Source organism: Sitophilus oryzae, unplaced genomic scaffold, assembly GCF_002938485.1.
Source record: "Sitophilus oryzae breed Bouriz unplaced genomic scaffold, Soryzae_2.0 scaffold_1576_pilon_pilon, whole genome shotgun sequence".
Taxonomy (NCBI): domain Eukaryota; kingdom Metazoa; phylum Arthropoda; class Insecta; order Coleoptera; family Curculionidae; genus Sitophilus; species Sitophilus oryzae.
Window position 1 is genome coordinate 8,374,120 of NW_022146254.1, and position 21,060 is coordinate 8,395,179.

General features: G+C 32.9%; 1 protein-coding gene and 1 long non-coding RNA gene across 3 annotated transcripts in view; one reads left to right on the top strand and one right to left on the bottom strand.

The window, feature by feature from the left end:
- The window catches only part of LOC115879260 (integrin beta-nu-like), a 96,957-nt gene that overhangs the window by 60,777 nt on the left and 15,120 nt on the right, over positions 1-21,060 (bottom strand). For both annotated transcript variants that reach the window (XM_030895973.1, XM_030895972.1), the window contains 2 exons: positions 5,212-5,411; positions 2,815-3,105 (listed from right to left, as the gene is read on the bottom strand). In XM_030895973.1, the coding sequence (XP_030751833.1) occupies positions 2,815-3,105; positions 5,212-5,411 (491 nt within the window). The remainder of the gene's footprint in view (positions 1-2,814; positions 3,106-5,211; positions 5,412-21,060) is intronic.
- On the top strand, positions 17,911-19,228 carry LOC115879261. The gene is made up of 2 exons (XR_004049683.1): positions 17,911-18,177; positions 18,266-19,228. It is a non-coding gene; the product is annotated as an uncharacterized LOC115879261 (long non-coding RNA).

Here is a 21,060-nt window from a genome sequence, read left to right on the forward strand (position 1 = left end):
ATTAGAAACAAAAACGAGCCTTTTCGCGGTAAGGCTGTACGTTTGACATTACAGGCGAGGCACAACATAGGCACAACAAGTCATTTTTACTCCGAATAAAATATGCCATTTTTCAAACGTCACAAATAATTTTTTCAGCAATTTTAAACGTTCCAAATAATATAAAAATATTTAAAAGTAATACCTTATAAGAAATTCTATAATATATATATATATATATATATATATAGTTAGTTATAGAAGAAGAAAGAAAGTTATATATATATATATATATATATATATATATATATATATATATATATATATATATATATATATATATATATATATATATCGCTGAATTTGAAACTTTATATAAATTTAATAATAGATTTCCATACTTTTATGCTTAGGCGTAAGGCATTAAAATATGACTTATTTATATTGTTAATCACGTCACAAGAACTAATAATTTTGTGACGTTTCAAGAAAAAAATATACCGCCATATACCCCCCCCCCCAAAAAAAAAAGTTACCCCATTTAAAAAAACATAAATTTCAGGCAAACAGCGAATCTAGTTAAACCACTGAACTCTACGGGAAAAACTCTATGGGACTCAGTTTTCATCTTTTTGATGTTATAAGATAACCGAGAGACGAAGAGGGAAAAAATTTCAAATTCTTTCTGTATTTTAGGAACTAAGAGGGTTAGGAGAAATCTATGTGTACCATCTTTATATATCATAGCTCTAATAGACTCATGACTTGTTTGGTTATCTTTCTCCATTTGGTTCTATCTTTCACCTTTATTCTCCACCCATCCACTCTTCTCCTTCTCAAGTCCTCTTCAACATCTTTTTTTCATCTGGTTCTTGGTCTACCCCTCCTTCTCTTTCCACCTATTTTACGTTTTATTATCATACTAGGAATTTTTGCTTCAGCTATTCTTTCAATATGTCCCAGCCATTTGTGCTCTTGCTACTTCCGTTATATTCGGTGCCCGATATAGTTGCTTTAACCATCTTTAATAACTACATCTAACCTAACCATCTTTAGTTTCATAAAAAATAGCACAGTGATTTGGAAACCGCATTTTTGTATATCTATTTATAAATGATATATATAAACCCTGTTACTCACACTAAAATGGGACATCCTGTATGTACAGGGTGGGTAAAATTCGACACTTTTAAATGGAAACACCCTTTTCTATAAGAGATAGACGAAAACTAATATCGGTGTCTGGAGCTCAATTTTCATCAAAAGTATGATGGTGAAAACCGCACATCAATATCTGTTGCCGTTTCGGAGTTACGGGGTGTTTTTCAAAAATGTGCATTTTTAATAAATCGCTGTAACTTTTTTGCTATGGAAAATTTTGTATTTCTATGAAAACATCTCTAAAGCACCTTTTTACGTAGAATTTAATGGTTTAAGTATATTTTTTTTAAATTAATAATTTAAGAGTTATCAACAGAAAAATTTATTTTTTATTTGGGACACCCTCTATATTTTTAAATAACTGAAAACAATTTAAAATTACCTTTCCAAAAATGTAACACACTTAATATTTTGTTATAATCCCCTTCGAAATACAGAATTTTTAAAAGTTTGTCACTTTTAACTAGTAGGCTTTGGACCCCTTATTGATAATATGTCCTTAATGGAACTCGAAAACATATTTTTCCAGCAAGACGACGCACCACCTCAGAATGCTGTTATCAGCAAATTTTTGCAGCCAATTTCAAGAATAATTGGATAGCTAACCAAGATCCCAGCCGCTGGCCATCGAGGCCGCCTGACTTAGTGCTCATGGATCTAATCCTATGGATATATTTGCGGAAGAATAAAGGTGCCTTATTCTTCCGTATAATCTAGACAAGAATTAGAAATACTTAGCAGTTATGAGAGGGTATCTTTCACCCCCACTGAGTTAATGAATTCCGCGAGAAATGTTCAAAAATGGCCCCGTCTGTCACCAGAAGACGGTCGATATGTCGAACACCTGTAGCAAAATCTCATGTCTTAGTTTGCTATTTATTTTTATTGTTATCAGATATAGTTTAAATGTGTTGATGTTGGTTAAATATATTTTAAATTGTTATAAAATTCTGCATCTCTCATAGCAAATATTATTTTCGTTTTAATGGATGCTCACAGCTAGAATTTTTTTGCATTACAGCCGGTGCCATTCAAAGCCTACTTATTTAAAGGGGGTCGAATTTTTTATATACTCTATATATCGAAGAGGAATCGAGCAAAATATCAAGTGTGTAATATTTTTGGAAAGGTAATTTTAAATTCTTTTCAGTAAATTATAAATATACAGGGTGTCCCATATAAAAAAACAAATTTTCTGTTGATAATTCTTAAATTATTAATTTTAAAAAAATTATACTTAAACCATTAAATTCTACGTAAAAAGGTGCTTTGGAAATGTTTTCATAAAAATACAAAATTTTCCATAGCAAAAAAGTTACAGCGATTTGTTAAAAATGCATATTTTTGAAAAACAACCCGTAACTCCGAAACGGTAACAGATATCGATATGCGGTTTTCACCATCATGTTTTTGACAAAAATTGAGCTCCACACACCTATATTAGTTTTTGTCTATCTCCTATAGAAAAGGGTGTTTCCGTATAAAAGCGTCGAATTTGACCCACCCTGTACAGAGTGAACATATGCTCTATATAGAGCTTACTGCTGTAAGAAGATTGACGTAATGGTTTTTAATTAAATTATACCAAAATTTAGTATATTTAAGTAGTTTAGGGGTAATTATTATCGAAGACTAATAGTGCCTTAATTGAAAAAAGACATAAAGTTGTCTTACTTTTTTCTCTCGGAGCCAGTAGCGTATTTCGTCTATGGAAGGATAGTCGTACTGCAAAGGTGCCGTGTGTTCACCGTTATAGTTGATCAAACACGTTCCATTATTCCTTAATGTAGCGCCCACTAAGATACCATCTCCAGCCACATGAAGAAAACTATCGGTAGACAGTATCACGAGTTTACGAGATTCTTGAGTCCAACCGAATTTCTCACCACACACTAAAATATGAAATATGGCTTCTAACGCTCCATCCGGATCGTCCGCATTTGCAGATATTTTACTTTTGTTGACCTAAAAATACGATATATAAGATTAATAACTGTATTCCCTAACAGCACAAAGATGTACTAAAGATGTCTTAAAGATGTCCTGTTCAGATATTCAAGACATCGTGAAGACGTCCTGTATACGCCTCGTGTCATCTTTAAGACGTCTTTAAGACATCGAATGTTACAAAAAAAGATGTCTTAAAGACGTATTTATATAACATCTTAAAGATGACTTTGACAAAGACATAGGACGTTTTTAGGATGTAAATGGTACAAATACCAGGCCTTTTAGACGTCTATATAACATCTTAAAGACGTCACAAACTTTTTTACTATAAAATTAAAAGCACATTATTAGAAAAATATTGTATTATTCTGTTATTTATTAAATACAATGAAATACAAATTTATAAAATCCAGCATCAAACTAATTTTCGACTTCTTCGATAGGATGCCCTCCTCAACCATGCCTGGATGGCAATTTCAGCCTCCTTTGTGCAACTTCCAATCTGAAGTCAAAGATTATACTACACACACAAAACAAGCACAAAACTGCTCGTAGATAAAAACGATCCAAACAGTCTAAATTAACCAGTAAAACACTTTAGTTTCTACAAGATATAACGCAACTATTAATACCGGTTTCAAGTAGTTTTATTTCAAGCTTTAACAAAGCTTAAAAACACTGTAAAACACAAAAACCTTTTCTAAAGGAAATTTCGCCGCCATTTCTAAAATAGGGAACAAAACAAAAACAAGGAAGGAAAACCAAGGGAAAACCAAACACGAGGCGACAAAATTGTTGGTCAGGTGTCGTAGTTCGGTGCGAATTGATCGTAGTTCCATCTCTGTTTAAGGGCCTTTATTAATACAGGATAGATATACACCCGGTCGATACTGACTTGCTTAATCGAATACGTAATAACTCCGAAAGAGAAAAAAAAATCTAAACAAGGCAGCTATAATAGGTTAGATAAAGATGGACAATAAAAAGCGCCAAACCGGCTCGTTTGGATTGGTCTGCTTTATATAGTAAATTAATTATGGCGCGTTATTTAAATCAATGGTTTTATATTTTAAATGTAATTTTAATAGAAAATAATTTGTCTAATAATTCCTCTGGATTTAGAATAGAACTCTTGACTAGAATTTAAATAGTTAACAGCAATAATTGGCACTGGAAAGGTAAATGATTACAATTTTGTTTTGAGTTAAATGTCCTTTTATAGGTTTTGGGCCATGAAAATTTAATCATGATACAAAAAAACTTTAAGGCATTTAAAAGACGTCTCTAAGATGTCAAATTTTGTTGTCTTAAAGATGTATTAAAAAGACGTCTTAAAGATGTCTTTATCAGATCTTCAGGCGTTCAGACATATTATGGACATAAACAAGACGTCTTAAAGATGTTGTGTGCTGTCTGGGTGAGGGATAGTTTCACCCTCTTAGAATTCGAGTTTCGAAAAATCCCTTCTTATCGAACCTCTACACCCTAAAGTCAATCTATTTTCCAAAAATCATCTTTTTACGTCAAGCGCTTTAAGCAGGATCGTGATTAATCAATTTTTATTTTTTTTTAACCAGATTTTTCGAAACGCCCTGTATACATTTTTAAAAAGTCTTAAAATATGTAAAAAAACAAAGTAAAATATACTTGTTTAAGCGTTTTTTCGGAAACTTGACCGTTTTTTAAATAAAAAATATTGTAATATTTGAGGGGTGGTTTCACCCTCTTGGAACTGGAATTTCATTGCCCTAGAAAATTGCATGTTTGAAAACTGTCACTATGCCCAGATTTAAAGGGAAACTTAATTATACATTTTAGATTTTAAGAAATCCAACATAAAATAATCGACAACATCGGAACTTCGGTTGGTGGCTTAAAGAGTTCATTACTTCCCGTTCTGTCAAAACAATTAGCAACCAATTTAAGCTGGTTTGTAAAGGTTATCACCATTTTATTGTATTATAAGTAGTAAACGTTTATATATTTACTCAGAAAAGACGCGAATGTCCTTTAAAAATGGTTATTATCAACAAAAAATTAAGAAAATCGAAATTAATGCACATTTCGAGGCTTCTGAGACTTATATCCAATTTTATAAAGTATTATTGATATTCTACTTACTGCTTTAAAGAATCTATCAGAACTGTGAGTAAAGTTTAATATATGCTTAAATAAATAGCTAGGATTGCATTCTGCCCCATCCCATCTGCAAGGATTTTTTAAATGTTGCTCATCCGTTTGAGTAAATGGCATTCCTGGTTTATCCAAGAATGACCCAAAAGCCAATTTGTAGTTTGTCGTTAATCTTTGCAGATTTTTACCTAGAATCAAATGTATTAATTAACTGAAATAATGATTTTTATTAATAGGCCAGTAAGCGAGAGTTTTAGGGTCCGAATTCTGAACACCTGCACCGATTGACGTAAAATTGTAACAGTCAATAGAGATATATGTAAGAAACAAAAGTTACATAGTAGCGATGTGTGCTTTCACCCTGGGGATGAGTACCCCCTCTTCTCGGGGGTGAAAAACAAGTCACCCGTTTTAATTACAAAAACCAATAAAGGGATGAATTCTAAGCAAAAAATGTTCTATAACATTTTTTCAAAAAATTAATATTTTCCTAGTTATTTAAGATTGAAAATTTCATCTAAAAATTGCATATTTCTTGCCAATTTTTATAAATAACTCAAAAACCTTGCGTTTTACCGCAAAACTCATATAAAGCAAAAATGAAGCTTTTGGAATAACTAAACGATCCATTTTTTGTTGATTACCGCATGTTACAATTTTAAATAAACTATATGAGAAACCCAAAAGTTGACATATAATATTTCATTCTATTCAGATTGTCATTTCTATCGAATAAAGTAAAAAAAAACGAGGGTGCCATTTAAAAATCGAAATTTGAAGTTATTTCCGGTGAAACAGGAAATGACCATAAACAAATGAATACGTCAATAAATCTTCATTTATGTCATATACTAACATACCAAATCTGGTTTTTTTATCTGAAAAAATAAAAAAATTATGGGGGTAAGCCACTTTTCAGACGCACCCGGTATAGTCAACAAGGTTCAATAAAATTAATTAACACAAATTTAAATTGATATACTTTTTTGTAAATTTATGGATCTCAAAGTGAAAATGCTGCCTTTCAATTATATACGGGGTGGCGCCTCACATACAATCAAGGATCAAGGAAAACGTTAGTTTCTTGAAAGCATTTTTTAAAAATATACAGGGTGCTACAAATTCGAGGTACGAGCATTGGTATCTCGGTAACTGTAATAGATACGAACAAGGTTAAATTGGGGCAAAGTTGCGCTTTACGATGTTCAACAAGATGATATTAAAAAAGTGTTAACATTTTCAAGGATTGCTGAGTTTTTTGGAAAAAACGGATTTTTTTGAAAATCAATTTTATTTTTTCCTGTTAACCTTTTAGAAAATCAAAAAACTAATTGCACGTTCTCATATTCACTTTATTAGGGCTATCTAATAGTATTTTTAGATTTTCAAATTAGCTGATAATTTGTGAGATACAGAGACCAACTTTATTTTTTTAAATACGGATCTGCATTTTTTATTACAGGTTTTGAAAGAACTCGGTCTCCTGAGTACAATGACATGCCACACTTTATAGTTTTTTTTTTGTTTTGGGTACCTTATTTAAAATAATTTTAAGTCTTAATTTAATCTGATTATATTCATCCCAACAATTTTGATCAGCGCTAATTAACGTTGAATAAGGAAAATCGAGCCAATTGGAAGATTCAAATAAATAATATCCAGGTCAGCAATTTAAAAATATTATTTTTAACTTTTTTTATTGTGAATTTGAAATCTCATTGTACGATCTAATAATATGCATAATATTAATTGTCGTTATGATAAATAAACCTACCTAACTAACTTCTACAAACTAGTTTCTAATGCTCTACATGTTCCAAAGGGTTACCATCCTCCCTATTGCACAATTTGTCGTTCAATTTTATTTATTGCTCTTTGAACTTTCTTCTTATACTTCCAAATGCATTTTGTACTCTTTATTATTAATGTTGAGATGTATTGATTTCACTTTTACAAATGACGTCAAGTCCCCCGCCCCTTTGCGAGAGGTCCAGGAACCTCGCTGGCCAGAAACCTAGTCATTGTTAAGTTTGAAAACTTATCGGTATTGTAACGATGAATATATTAAATATTAAAAGAAACAGAGCCGGACTTGAAATTAGTTTAAATGAATTTTGTTTAAATGTCCGAAACAAAAAAAAAATAAGTGTGGCATATCATTGTACTCAGGAGAGCGAATTCTTTCAAAACCTTAAATATAAAATGCAGGTCCGTATTTAAAAAAATTAAGTTGGCCTCTGCATCTCACAAATTATCAGCTAGTTCGAAGATCTAAAAATACCACCAGATAGCCCTAATAAAGTGGCTATGAGAATATGTAATTAGTTTATTGATTTTCTAAAAGTAACGACAGGAAAAAATAAAATTGATTTTCAAAAAAATCCGTTTTTTTCCAAAAAACTCGAAATTTTTAAAACTTTTTTGATGACATTTTAGTAAACATCCTAAAGCGCAACTTTGCCCCAATTTAACCATGTTCGTATCTATTACGGTTACCGAGATACCAATGCTCGTACCTCGAATTTGTAGCTTTATTTGTTAAAAAAATAATTTAAAATAATGATTGACGCCTTTAAAACAAATTCACGCTCAGTAATTACTTATAAACAAAGGTATTTACTACCATTAGTCTGTTCTTACTTTATTACAAAGATCTTAATTGTAAATTGTACAGAGTGCTCAAAGTTCAGATAAAAATGAAATGGACGGCTGAGTATCTTATGTACCTAATTAAAGTTGGAAATACAATAAAATAAACTGAGAAAATTGCGAAATATATATACCTAAAATTCAATATGATTAAAAAAAAACGGCGTCGGCGATGGCTATAAAATAAAGATCGCTGTCATTTTATATGTAAAATTATATTGAGAATGCCATCGATGTTCATTTCCAAGCCAACTGGACGCCATTTCTTTACGATTATACGGTAGATCGCCGTGGAACTGTCTTACTGCTACTTAAAAAACTTGATGTTTTGCCATCATATGTCATAGCCTAAAGTCTACAATTAGCCGGGAACACACGAGAGGTATTTTTTGAGGATTTTGTACTGACGTGAATAAATCGTTTGAAATATTTGCCTGTTAGTGTGCGCTGTGGGGAGAGCTCCTTTGCCTACGTGTTTTTTGCGTGCTTTGCCTATACAAGGTTGTTCACCACATACGACACGGAATATTGTAGCTAAACGATTTGATTTTTACAAATTGTAAGTTTTGGGTTCGTTGAAGGACTCTTAGAGCTACAATTTAAAAATAATTTTACAAGATACAGACTGTCCCAAATAAGTAAAAAAATATTATAGTTGAGCGCGTGGTGCAGGCAGCCCAGTAGGCAAGGCGAGACATCGACGCTTTGCTGCGCGCCGATTTAACAAAATAAATAATTTTAAACCTGCCGTCATTTCGTTAATAATTATCGTATCGTGGTGATTTTTGCACAGAAATACTCATGAGTCTTTAGCGCTTCCGATAAGCCTAAATAACTGGATTATTTTTTATATTATCGATTTGTTTACGTTGCCCGAGCATATTGTAACTTTGAGATAAAAATCTCTGTTATAAATTTTAAAACTGACACATATGAATACTATCCAGGGGCGGCTCGTAGCACTGGAAGATGGTGAGGCACATTAGAAGAGAATTTTTATTAGTATGTATATAGGGTGGCCATTAGTACGAGGAAGTTCTATATAAAAAAAGTACATATCCTAAAAAAATATTTTCTTTAAAATTGCAATCGCATTACCATTTTTCTGTACAAAATTGGGTTCAGCATAAAATTCAGCATACATCACACAATTGATTTATTTGAAGCACTATATATGCGGGATTTCCATGATGATTCATATTTGAAAAATTTCATCTTTTAAAAAGTGGTAAAAACCTGGAGTGAATTTAACTTAATGATATATTATTGCTTAAGTACGTATAATATAGTATGTAGGATAAAATAAGAAATCCGAGAAAAATTCACATTCACAGGGATTTTTTTATGGCGCAGTCAACATTGCAATATTATAATGCAATATCTCAGTTTTTTTTAAATGCAATACACACTGTATATTATTTGTAGTATTTTAGATACCTACAGACTTAAAAAGCGCACATTTTTGTATTTAAAATATTTCTAAATTTTTAGCAGTTGCGGAAATAGCCTTATGTAATATAATTCGCAGTATTATACCGTATGATCGAAAAAAAAAACGGCGTCTAGTTGGCTGGGAAATGACGATCGATGACATTTCCCATATAAATTTACATATAAAATGACAGCGATCTTCATTTCATAGCCAACGCTGACGCCGTTTTTTCTCGATCATACGGTTTATTTATTTATTCGTGTCCAACTCAGTATATCAAAAAAAAATGAAGAAATACAAAAACACACATATAAAATATACAAAACGACCAAATTAATAAAAAAGGTACATCATACATTTAAAAAAAAACATAGTCAAACAATCAACAATTTGATTGACAACCTATTACATAGGGCCATTGCAACAGTAAATTTTTATCAAAGCGACCTCAGGATATTTTCTCTTATATTTTACTCTGTATGGTAAAATTTTGTTTTTCTACCCATCCTATAAAAGTAAAACAAAACGGAATCTGTAACAGGTCGCTTCACTTTTTGACTATACACAATTTATCGAGAAATGATTCGAAAAACTTTACCTGGGGAAGTCTTCTGATGATACATGGTCCCTCTAAATCATCATATCAATCAACAATAAGTCACTGCCCACTTTTTAGGTATTTACTTAATATGTACAATAATCAGTAAAAAGAGTAATTAAACATGCAATTCACATTAAAAAACCTAGACAAAACACTGTAATAACCGGCAGAATTAATTCAAACTCTGATTCAAACTAAGCCAAATTCCCAAATAATGCAATTCTGCATTTTCAGCCTGTCGCCTAAAATCTCTCGGGCTGATCGGGAAGTGATACATATTTTTAACGAACGGCTTTTAAGGTTCAAATTTACATTTGAGGCTCGCCTCAATACGGTCTTTTTACGCGCTACTACTCCATACATTTTATCTCTCTTCAAGTAAAGGTTTTGCCTATGCTTTTTCTTTTCATTCTATAGAGTTAAGATTCCAGTGAACGCTGTCGCTCCGTCAGTGCGATATACCACAATACGCTAGACAAGGAAAGGCGAGAGGCAAACTTCTGCACATATACTTCTTAAAGAACAAATGAGAAGTATATACATCGTCGAGTTTGTCGCATATGGGAAAGGAAGCGCGTTTAAAGGAATATCATCGACGTAATTTATTGTAGAATGACGGTTAAAAAAATATAAAATTGTGATTAAAGATGTATCGATTAATACGTGTAATTTTTCAAATGTATTGGTGAGGCACTGCCTCATCTGCCTCATAGGACAAGCCGCCCCTGATAATATCATTTAATTAGTTATACATTTAGTTACAACATATTCAAAATTTAGGGCTATTGGCTTATGCTAGCAGTAATAACGAGTATAAATAAAAAAATAGTCAGTACAACGCTCGCCGGTTTTAGCGCACGTTCAGCTTTGGGTTTAGTTTTAGCGCTATTTTTACAGAAAATAAATTCTGAACTTTGATCAAATGACAAGAACATTATCAATGCCAATATCTCCTGGTTATAATGTAGTTCTTTTTTCAAAATATTGCATTGTTTTAGCTTAAAAAAACTTGAATTATGCGGCTTTTTTGCGAGAGCTACCGGAGCTGCGTTAATAAAGAGATGGCTATGTACGTCAATCATAGCCACAATAGACTGTAATTTTACCTCGTCACGAGATTTTTTTGGAAATCTTGCACTTCCAATTATCCGGATTTCTACTTACTTTTGACCTTTCTTTTCGGTCGCATTTCCCTCTATTTAATAATAAATAATTTAAAAAACGCACAAATACTACTGGTAGTAAACAAGCTGTGGCAAACATTTTCTATACTCCGTGTAAACAAAAGACTATCGCAAATACTGTCTTTCGATTGACGTACATAACCATCTCTTTATTAACGCAGCGCCGGTAGCTCTCGCAAAAAAGCCGCATAATTCAAGTTTTTTTTTAAGCTAAAACAATGCAATATTTTGAAAAAAGAACTACATTATAACCAGGAGATATCGGAAATGATAATGTTCTTGTCATTTGATCAAAGTTCAGAATTTATTTTCTGTAAAAATAGCGCTAAAACTAAAACCAAAACTGAAGGTGCGCTAAAAACGGCGAGCGTTGAACTGACCATTTTTTTATTTATACTCGTTATTACTGCTAGCATAAACCGATAGACCTAAATTTTGAATATGTTGTAACTAAATGTATAACCAATTAAATGATAGTATTCATATCTGTCAGTTTTAAATTTTATAACAGTGATTTTTATCTCAAAGTTATAATATGCTCGGGCAATGTAAACAAATCGAAAATATAAAAAATAATCCAGTTATTTTTAGGCTTGTCGGAAGCGCTAAAGACTCATAGATAATTATTATTAACGAAATGACGGCAGGTTTAAAATTATTTATTGTGTTAGATCGGCGCGCAACAACGCGTCGCTGTCTCGCTTACCACATGCGCCTACATGCGTCAAGGTCGTTGTACAATCCGGACGCTCAGTTGTACTTTTTTAAATGGAACACCCTGTATATTAATCTATTTTTAGATTCCACGATTGAAATAATGGTATATTTGATTAAGGTTTATCATACTTAAACATTGCCGTTTTTGAAACATTTTCAATTTTGCGAAATTGCAGTTAAAAATTTAAGGCTTTATTTCTCCAAGGGTATTAGAGGTTTTATTACTAAATGTTTACTGAAAATTATTTCTTGATAAGATATTTTGTTGCAATAATAAAAATTATACTATCTTATACAGAGTGTCCAAAAATTTATATTAAATAATTACTTGCTTTAAACGGCAATAATTTGTTTAATTTAAATGGAACACACTGTATATTTTACGTGAATCAGATGTACAATTTAATTGTCTATTAAATCGTATTACACCATTTTTTACCTTTCTCTTCAAGTTTTCGTAGAAAATGCATTTTCTTATAATTTAGACCTCATTTATCACAATACCCATGGAATATTGACATTTTAGATTTTTTTAAAGCAACATATGTATAAAATGTACAGGTGGTAAAAATAATAATATTGCAAGCCCATTTGTTTAGAAAAAGAAAACTATTTAAATCTTTGTAAAAGAGTACACCAATTATTACTAATTATTAATATCATCATTATTTCCGACGAAAAATTAGTTAATTATATATGTTTAATTGAGGGGTTTCTGGCAAAAACCCCATTAGTCCAAAAATGGGTAAAATGAGTTAATGGCGCTATCCGACATTACTGTTGTTAGTCATAACGTTCTTACCAAACGAATTCGGAAAAAGTGCTATAAATCAGCCCGTGCATACGATCAAAAATACCGTAATTCCGCAAGAACTCCACAAGTCACAAGTCTTAACGGCAAAAACCCCACTTGTCCGCTACTTGTTGTGGTTTCGTTGTTTGTCGTTCGTTATAGTTCGGACAGTTGCTAAGAGGACTTGGTTGTTTCCACGGCTTTTGCCAAAATTCCAGCAAAAACCCCACAAGTCAAACAAATTCACGCCCTTCCTAACTTAAAAATAAGAAAAAAAACAAAGAAAACTTGTTTTCTGTAATTTCAGATTATAACCAGAGCTCACACACAGAAAAAAAAAAGTTGTATAGATTAGATAAAATACAGTCTGACAAACGGATCTGAAACAACGGGGCAACGGTAAGGGGATCGCAATTTTGTGAAATCATGACCGATTTCATTCATAAAATATAGAGGAGCGTCCGGTGTTTCATAAAAATATATCAGGAATTTTTATAATATTTTCCAGTAAAGTTTATAATATTATTTTACTTTAAATGTACCTACATTTTGTTTAGTCATTTCCCAAATATAGTAATATTTGTTAAAACGCGTGTACTAATTACAATAAGCAGAAATCAAGTTAAAGGTATAAAACACAATATAATACACCGCCACTGGAGTTTTCAGTAGTAGTGGCGGTTTCTACTATTCCTAGAGAGGGACATAAAGTTGGGGGTAATGGCGGCAAGACGTGCGAGAATTTTGACCAATCAGATTGGTTGAATCCGGGATGCCATGATGAATTTTGTCAGCGTTGCCAGCTTGCCCTAAGCGGGCGTTATTTTTAGGAAATACTTTACCTTTTATAATAGGCAGAATGAAGGAGATCAGTTAATTAGATAAATATACATTAATACAATAAGAACAACGTCAAGATATTAGCATATATATAATTATGTATGCTGAAAAGAACAAAAATATTGTTTTGTTCTAAGATTATTAGTGGACTGTAATAGGTATGAGTTTAAAGAGGTTTTGAACTTTTGACACTTTTATTTATTATTTTTCAACGGCGATCGGGCGGCCTTGTGTCTTACTTGAGTTTTGTCTATAAACTGAAACTTTCGTCAGCTGAGCGCGGTTGCCTAATTGCTTAGTTGTCTGGTAGATGTCGTTAAATCAATTTAAAATAATTTACAATAAAAATACAGAAACTAGACATGCCGCCGACCTTGAAATAATACATTGTTTCAACAAAATACAAACTAAATTATAATCTGATACATTAACATGAATAGAGATCATGAATACCAACAAATACAAAATAATGCTTATTGCTAATCATATTCGATGGGTAAAGGAACGACCTTTGTTATCGCACGTTTAAAAATGCCATTTTTTGTGCGCACTGACACAACACGCACTAAATTATCACTTCCGGGATGAACAGACACTATACGTCCCAATGGCCAACGCATAGGAGGCTCGTTGTCTTCTTTCAGCAACACTAGGATGCCTTCCTTAACGTTTTCTTGACGAGTTTGCCATTTGGACCTCTGTTGTAATGAATTCAAATAGTCTTTACTCCATAAAGACCAAAAACGCTGTACGAGCTGTTGTAGGTGCTTGAAGTGACGTAATCGATTGGCAGGAATATCAATGTCGTTCGATTGAGGGACTGCGATTAAACTTTCGCCGATCAGAAAATGTCCGGGCGTAAGAGCTTCTAGGTCGGAGAGGTCATTAGTGAGGGGTAAAATTGGGCGGGAGTTTAAGATTGCCTCTATTTGAGTTAGTAGTGTGTAAAAATTTTCAAAATTTAAATGATTATCGCCGAGAACACGCTTTAAGTGATGTTTAAACGAACGAACTGCAGACTCCCAAGTACCACCATGATGAGGCGATTTGGGTGGAATAAAATGCCACGTTATTCTATGCTCTGAGAAATAATTCGGGTATTTTTCGTTAACTGAATCTCGCACAACCTCGCATAATTTAAGCAATTCGTTATTCGAACCTACGAAGTTAGTCGCATTGTCGCTAAATACATGACCACACAAACCACGACGAGAGACAAATCTTTTAAAGGCATTCAAAAAACCTTCTGTGCTAAGGTCGGTCACGAGCTCAGCATGAACGGCACGCGTACTAAGGCAAATAAAAATACACACATAAGCCTTAATTTTAACTCTATTCCGAGTTTTACCATCTTTTAGTAAATAAGGCCCAGCGTAATCGACACCACAATAATAAAAAGGGCGAGAAGGTACGACTCTTGGTTTAGGTAAAGACCCCATTAATTGATTAATGTCGACTGGTTTGACGCGGAAACAAATTAGACATTTTCTTACTATCTTTCGGACCTCATTTCTTCCGTTGACTATCCAAAATTTGTCTCGAATTTGGTTTAATACAAACTGCGGGCCTGCGTGTAAAAATATAACATGGTAATAATTAATAATTAAATCGACAAAACAATGTTTAGCGGGTAATAAAATAGGGTGTTTTCGGTCATATTTTAAGTCCGAATTTTTCAATCGACCGCCTACACGTAAAATACCTTTATTGTCTATAAAAGGATCAAGACTTATAAGTTTGCTATTTTTTGACAAGATTTTATTGTTTTTTAAAGCCTTAATTTCTTCTGAAAATCGTTCCGATTGAATAATTCTACAAAGAGTTAATAAAGCCTCATCTAATTCTGAAAAGTAAGAATTCCGGTTAACTTGCTATTAGATTTTAAATTATGACAAAATCGGTAAATATAAGCGACGATACGGATTAGTTTCGGATACGAAGACCATCTAGAAAATATTTCGTTTTCGAGAACACTTTTAACAGTGGCGAAAGAAACCTCTATGTTTTCTTTTCTTACATCGGAAATTGATATTTTGATTTTCTTGGTATCAGGCCACGTTTCGGGCGCTGTTTTCAAAAACGACGGTCCGTACCACCAAAGTGTTTGGTCTTTTAATTCAAGTGGGTCGGCACCCCGAGAAACTATGTCTGCTGGATTGATTTCGGTATTTATGTGGCTCCAGGTAATATCGGCGGTAAGACGTTGGATTTCCGCTACCCGGTTACAAATAAAAGTTTTCCACTGGCTAGGCTCTGCATTAAGCCAGTCCAATACGATGGTTGAGTCGGTAAAAAGGACAGTATCGTTTACAGGGAACTCTAAAGCTTTTATTGTTTTTTCTAATAAACGAGCTAGTAAAAGTGCACCGCACAGTTCTAATCGAGGTAGGCTCATGGAACTTGACGTTAAAGGAGCTAACCGAGATTTCGCGCATATTAAGTGTGACTCGATTTCGTCACCGTTTTCGCTAACTAAATAAATACATGCTCCATACGCAAGTTGTGAAGCATCGGAAAATCCGTAAAGCCTTTTGGGTTTTTTGAAAGACTGGCCTTTTAATACACAACGCGGGATTTGCAACGACTTTAAATTTGGTAATTTACTAACGAAATCTAACCATTCGATCGAAATATCTTCTGGAACATCGGTGTCCCAGTTCACTTTGGAAATCCAAATCCTTTGTAAAATCAATTTAGCTTTAACGATTACAGGACTAATTAAACCCAAGATATCGAAAAGCTGTCCTATCGCGGCTAAAACCGTTCTTTTCGTAATTTTGAAAGTATCGATTTTTATATTATAATTATATCCGATGGTATCCATACTAGGATTCCAAACTGTGCCTAGCGTTTTCGTTTCGCCTTCCCCTGGTATACAAAAGTCTTCGTTTGGCGTATCGCCGGAAATTTCTAGAACGCGGTGATCATTGGAAATCCATTTTCGCAAATTAAATCCGAATTTCGATAAAATTTTGTTGATTTTTATTTTTAAGTCAATAGCTTTGTCAAGGTCTGATGACCAAAAATTAAGTCGTCCATGTAAAAATTATTGATAATAATTTGACTTATTTCGGGGTTAGAATCTTTAATTTTAAGACCGATTTCATGAAGTGCGCGAGTAGCCAAAAAGATGCGGTAGCGGTACCGTAAGTCACCGTATTTAACTGATAATGAATTATTTCTTTGGTTTCATTATCTCCAAAGTATACGCTGTAAACTACGTTGTGATTCGTCGATCAATATCATTCGATACATTTTTCTATGTCCGCGACGATTAATATTGGATAAGTACGCATTCTTAATACGACGTCAAAAACATCCCGTTGAACTTTCGGTCCGACTTTTAACACGTCATTTAAACTAAGCCCAGAATCAGTTTTTAAACTAGCGTTGAAGACAACTCGTACCTTTGTAGTACTACTACTCTCCTTTACGACAGCGTGATGGCTCAAGTATACGCACACCTTTCCAGGTTGATCTAATTCCGGATTAATTTTCGACATGTGTCCTAACTGCTTATATTCGTTTAAAAAATCCGCGTATTGTTGTTGTAAATCGGGGTTTTTTGCTAAACGTCGCTCTAAAGATAATAAACAATTTACGGCAATAGAATAGGAATCGCCCAATGCTAAATAATTTTCTTTTAGCGGAAGTTTTACGATGAATCGCCCGTCGGAATCGATTTTGTAATTTTCCCGAAAATGTTTTTCACATTCTAATTCTTCGTTACTTAATTTATTTTGTTTATTTTCAATATTTTCTATTTGCCAAAATTGTTGAACGTTATTATGCAACATTTTATCGCGTTCTTGGTTTAAAGTTAAAAAACAATTAGTATTTGCGTTGTTAGTGCGGTGGTTTGTCGTTACTTTATGTAAATCTAAAGGTCCTACAAGAACCCAACCGAATTTGGTGTTCTGTAAAATCGGCGCGTTGTCTCCGAAGAGTATTTTTTCACTACTCAAACAACGGAAAAATATTTCGGTTCCTATTAAAATGTCTATAGGCTCTGAATTAAAAAAATTAGGATCGGCCAACGTAATATTTGCGGGCATATTTATTAAAGTAGGATCGAAAGAAACTTGCGGCAATTTTGTAGTAATAATCTGACTGATTACCAAGAATTCAATTTTAGCCTGGAACGCATCATTTAACGATCTTATAGTTGTTTTAATTTTAGACGATACCCTACAGGACGCGTTATTTATACCTATAACCGGCATATTTATTTTGTTGCGTGGTAAATTTAATTTATTGCAAAGTTCTTCCGAACAAAAGTTTGACTGACTCGCGGAGTCTAATAACGCGCGACACTTTACCGTCCTGCCGTTTGAATCTAAAATATTTACGTATGCTGTAGCAAGCAAAATCTGCTCGTCGTTTTCACCTTGGCTAGCAGCTGATGCCGTGGCGGTACTATACGGAGCCGTCTGCATTTCACCGACTTCGCTTGGCGCGTTACTATGGAGGAGGCGAATCGAACGCAAAAATTATGGGCCCAGTTTTTGAGATCTAAATGAAGTTCGAAAATCGCCGTTAGGGGCGCTTGTGATGATTGGGATACTAGAAATACACAGCTTCTTATGGCAAGAATAACTATTTTGTTATAAATTATAGAGCCAAGTTAATATTTGGGCATATTTTTACCAGAGTTAGCTTTTAGAAACGTGGTTTTTCTAATTGAGCAATGTGCGTGGCTAAAATTGTGAATACAAAACCTTAAATTTGAGTTTGAAAAGTTAGTTAGGTTATATTAGATGCCGGTTTAATATATCCTTTTCCTAAGTTGATATTATAAAAATGTTTTATTATGTGGTTCTTTTTAGTGCATACACGACCGAAGAAACATATAAGCTGCTAAAATAAATCTTCCCTAGAACTGTTGTACAAAAAAGATAGAAGTTCCAGCAACAAATTTATCACCAGTTCAACCTTTGATTTGATGTAAACAGTAATTGTTTCTTGATGAGAAATGCGAATGAAATAGTTTATGGTGTGATTGTGTTAGTGTTTTATTAATAGTTTTGTTGATGCAGTTTAAAGGTTCATAGTTTTTCATTAAAACATTTGAAATTGACATGTTTACATGCAGTTTAGTGTGATACCATTTTAATAAACATTAAAATCTTTCGAACTAGTAGTGGTTTTATGGCGATTGACAGATTGAATAACGAAAATTAAGAGTATTTTATCAGGAATAACTTAATCATAAATGGAAACTGAAGACGAACGTTACCATTGCACCCTTTGATCGGTGTTATCTATTCCATAACTTTTTATAGCTGAAACTAGAGAGTAGGTATATTGAGCTGAAACGTTTCCTGTGTTCAATAGCGTTTTTTCTAGCGTTGAATTGTAAGTTTTAATGTCATTAGCAAAGTTTTGCAAATTGTCACTGTTTCGTAGACAATTAAATTCAAGATATATTATATTCAATGTCACCTAATAATTGTAAAGGTTTTTCTATTGATATTCACTTTATTAATATAAGGTAGGTTTGTAAATAAAATATTAATGAATAAATAATGTACTCAGTTTATTTCAAAAGCACAAAAATACAGAGTTGTGAATATGTATATACGCTGACTTATTTCATCATATAAATATTTATTTAGCAATATTAATACATTACAACTTTTGTTTCTATTAACTAATTCCACTAAATTTAATAAATAAAATATACAATATATAAATTTAATATACAATTTAGCACTTAGATATTAAATATCTATATGTACTATGCCAAAAAATAAAACAGGAACATCATATTATATCAAGAACACAAAAAATTACAATTTAAAAAAAATGCATTCTAAAAAAATACCTAGCTACAATATACCTACATATTAATTTAAAGAGCTTATTCATATTCATAAAAACTATTCTAAATGGTTTATATACACAATCAAAAGTATCAACCACAATACAATAATTTTCAAATTATTTCTTATATTCCTCAATGAAAAAGTCTTATGAAGTAATTTCATTCTCATTCTCAAAGTTAGGTTCTGAAGTTTGATTTTCAACATGATTAATAGGCAGACCTTTTACTTTTTTTGAATTAGAAACTTTTTCAGTTGCTTCACTCCTTACACATGGTGGTTTCCTCTTTCTTTTATTACTAGAGAAATATGAAGGCAGGTTAGGAAAAATTCTTGGAATTGAACCCTCCTTTAATAATGGTCTACCCCGCTCAATTCTACTGATAGTTCCGTCAGTTAATTTGATCTCATAATGAGTCAAAATATCTTCATCTAGAAAATGTAGTTCACAAACAGCATCTTTGCTGCTAAGTGTCTTGTCTGATCTGGGTATCGCCTTTTGCCACTGCTGTAGCAAGCTAGGATCCTAATAAAAGATATATAATTGTTAAATAAAATAAAAAAAAAACATTTTTCACTATTAAAGCTGTTATTTTGAGAATACGATCTTGAAGTATAAATATTTAATATTCACTTTCAATAGCACTGTTCAAACTGTGGTTAATATAGGTACATGTCAACAGGTAATTTTAGCACCTAGTAAGTATTAAATTATTTTAATTTTATAACAAGGCCTCCTAGGTTATGTTATACACATGTTGATTTTAGGCTATATTTCCTATTAATTTGGTTTATAATTTAATCTGTACACTGACAGTATATAATTTTAATGTTTTTCTTAACATCTATCCATAATTTTTATAAATAAATAGTCATACTACTTACATTAGGAGCTTTGAAAAGGCTTGGGTTTCTTTCACCCCGTTCTTTATTTGCCTTGTTTTTATTGGGATTCCCACTTGTACAGCCAGGTACAAAGCAATTTCTACCACGACTCATTGTTGTACTGCTAAAAATTCAGTAAATTAACTATAAATTTTATTAAAACACAATTTTAGCATGCAGATGGGTATATTTATAAGCGGCAAAATTAAGCAGGGATTACCTACGGTTAGGACTTATTAAATGAAAGGAAACGACCTGTTAAATCGTATACTAACAATGAAAATGTAGTATCCCAGTCGATCGCAGTGCCTCTGCTAGGTCAAACCGAGGAAGCTGTTTAAAAGTGGGGACAGAAATTTATTTAATTTGCCCATTGCCGATAAATCTCCTTTTTTAAGCCCTCCATAGTTTTGTCTATAAACTGAAACTTTCGTCAGCTGAGCGCGGTTGCCTAATTGCTTAGTTGTCTGGTAGATGTCGTTAAATCAATTTAAAATAATTTACAATAAAAATACAGAAACTAGACAAATATATTCAATTTATAGGTAATATTGAGCAACTTTACTTTTCTATTATTAAACGTGACAACGTCGACTTTTTTTGCCCGAATTCCTCTTGCTGTTTTAAGGTTGTCGCCCACTAGACCGCTGCGCGGCGCGGCTCTGGGAAGAGAATTTTTTCCGGCTGCGAAAGAACTGCGCCCACTATAGCGCGCTTTTGAAACGCGGCAACGCTATTTATTAGTTAAGGTTGTCGCCCACTAGACCGCGGCGCGGCGCCATGTGGAAATTTCTTTTGTCTGCTTGCCATGTATTTAAATGGACCAACGCACATTAGAGCGCGCAGCGCAGAAGCGCGCCGCGGGATTTCCGTCAAGAAGTCGGAAGACTTCTCTAGCAACTTTTTTCGGTCTC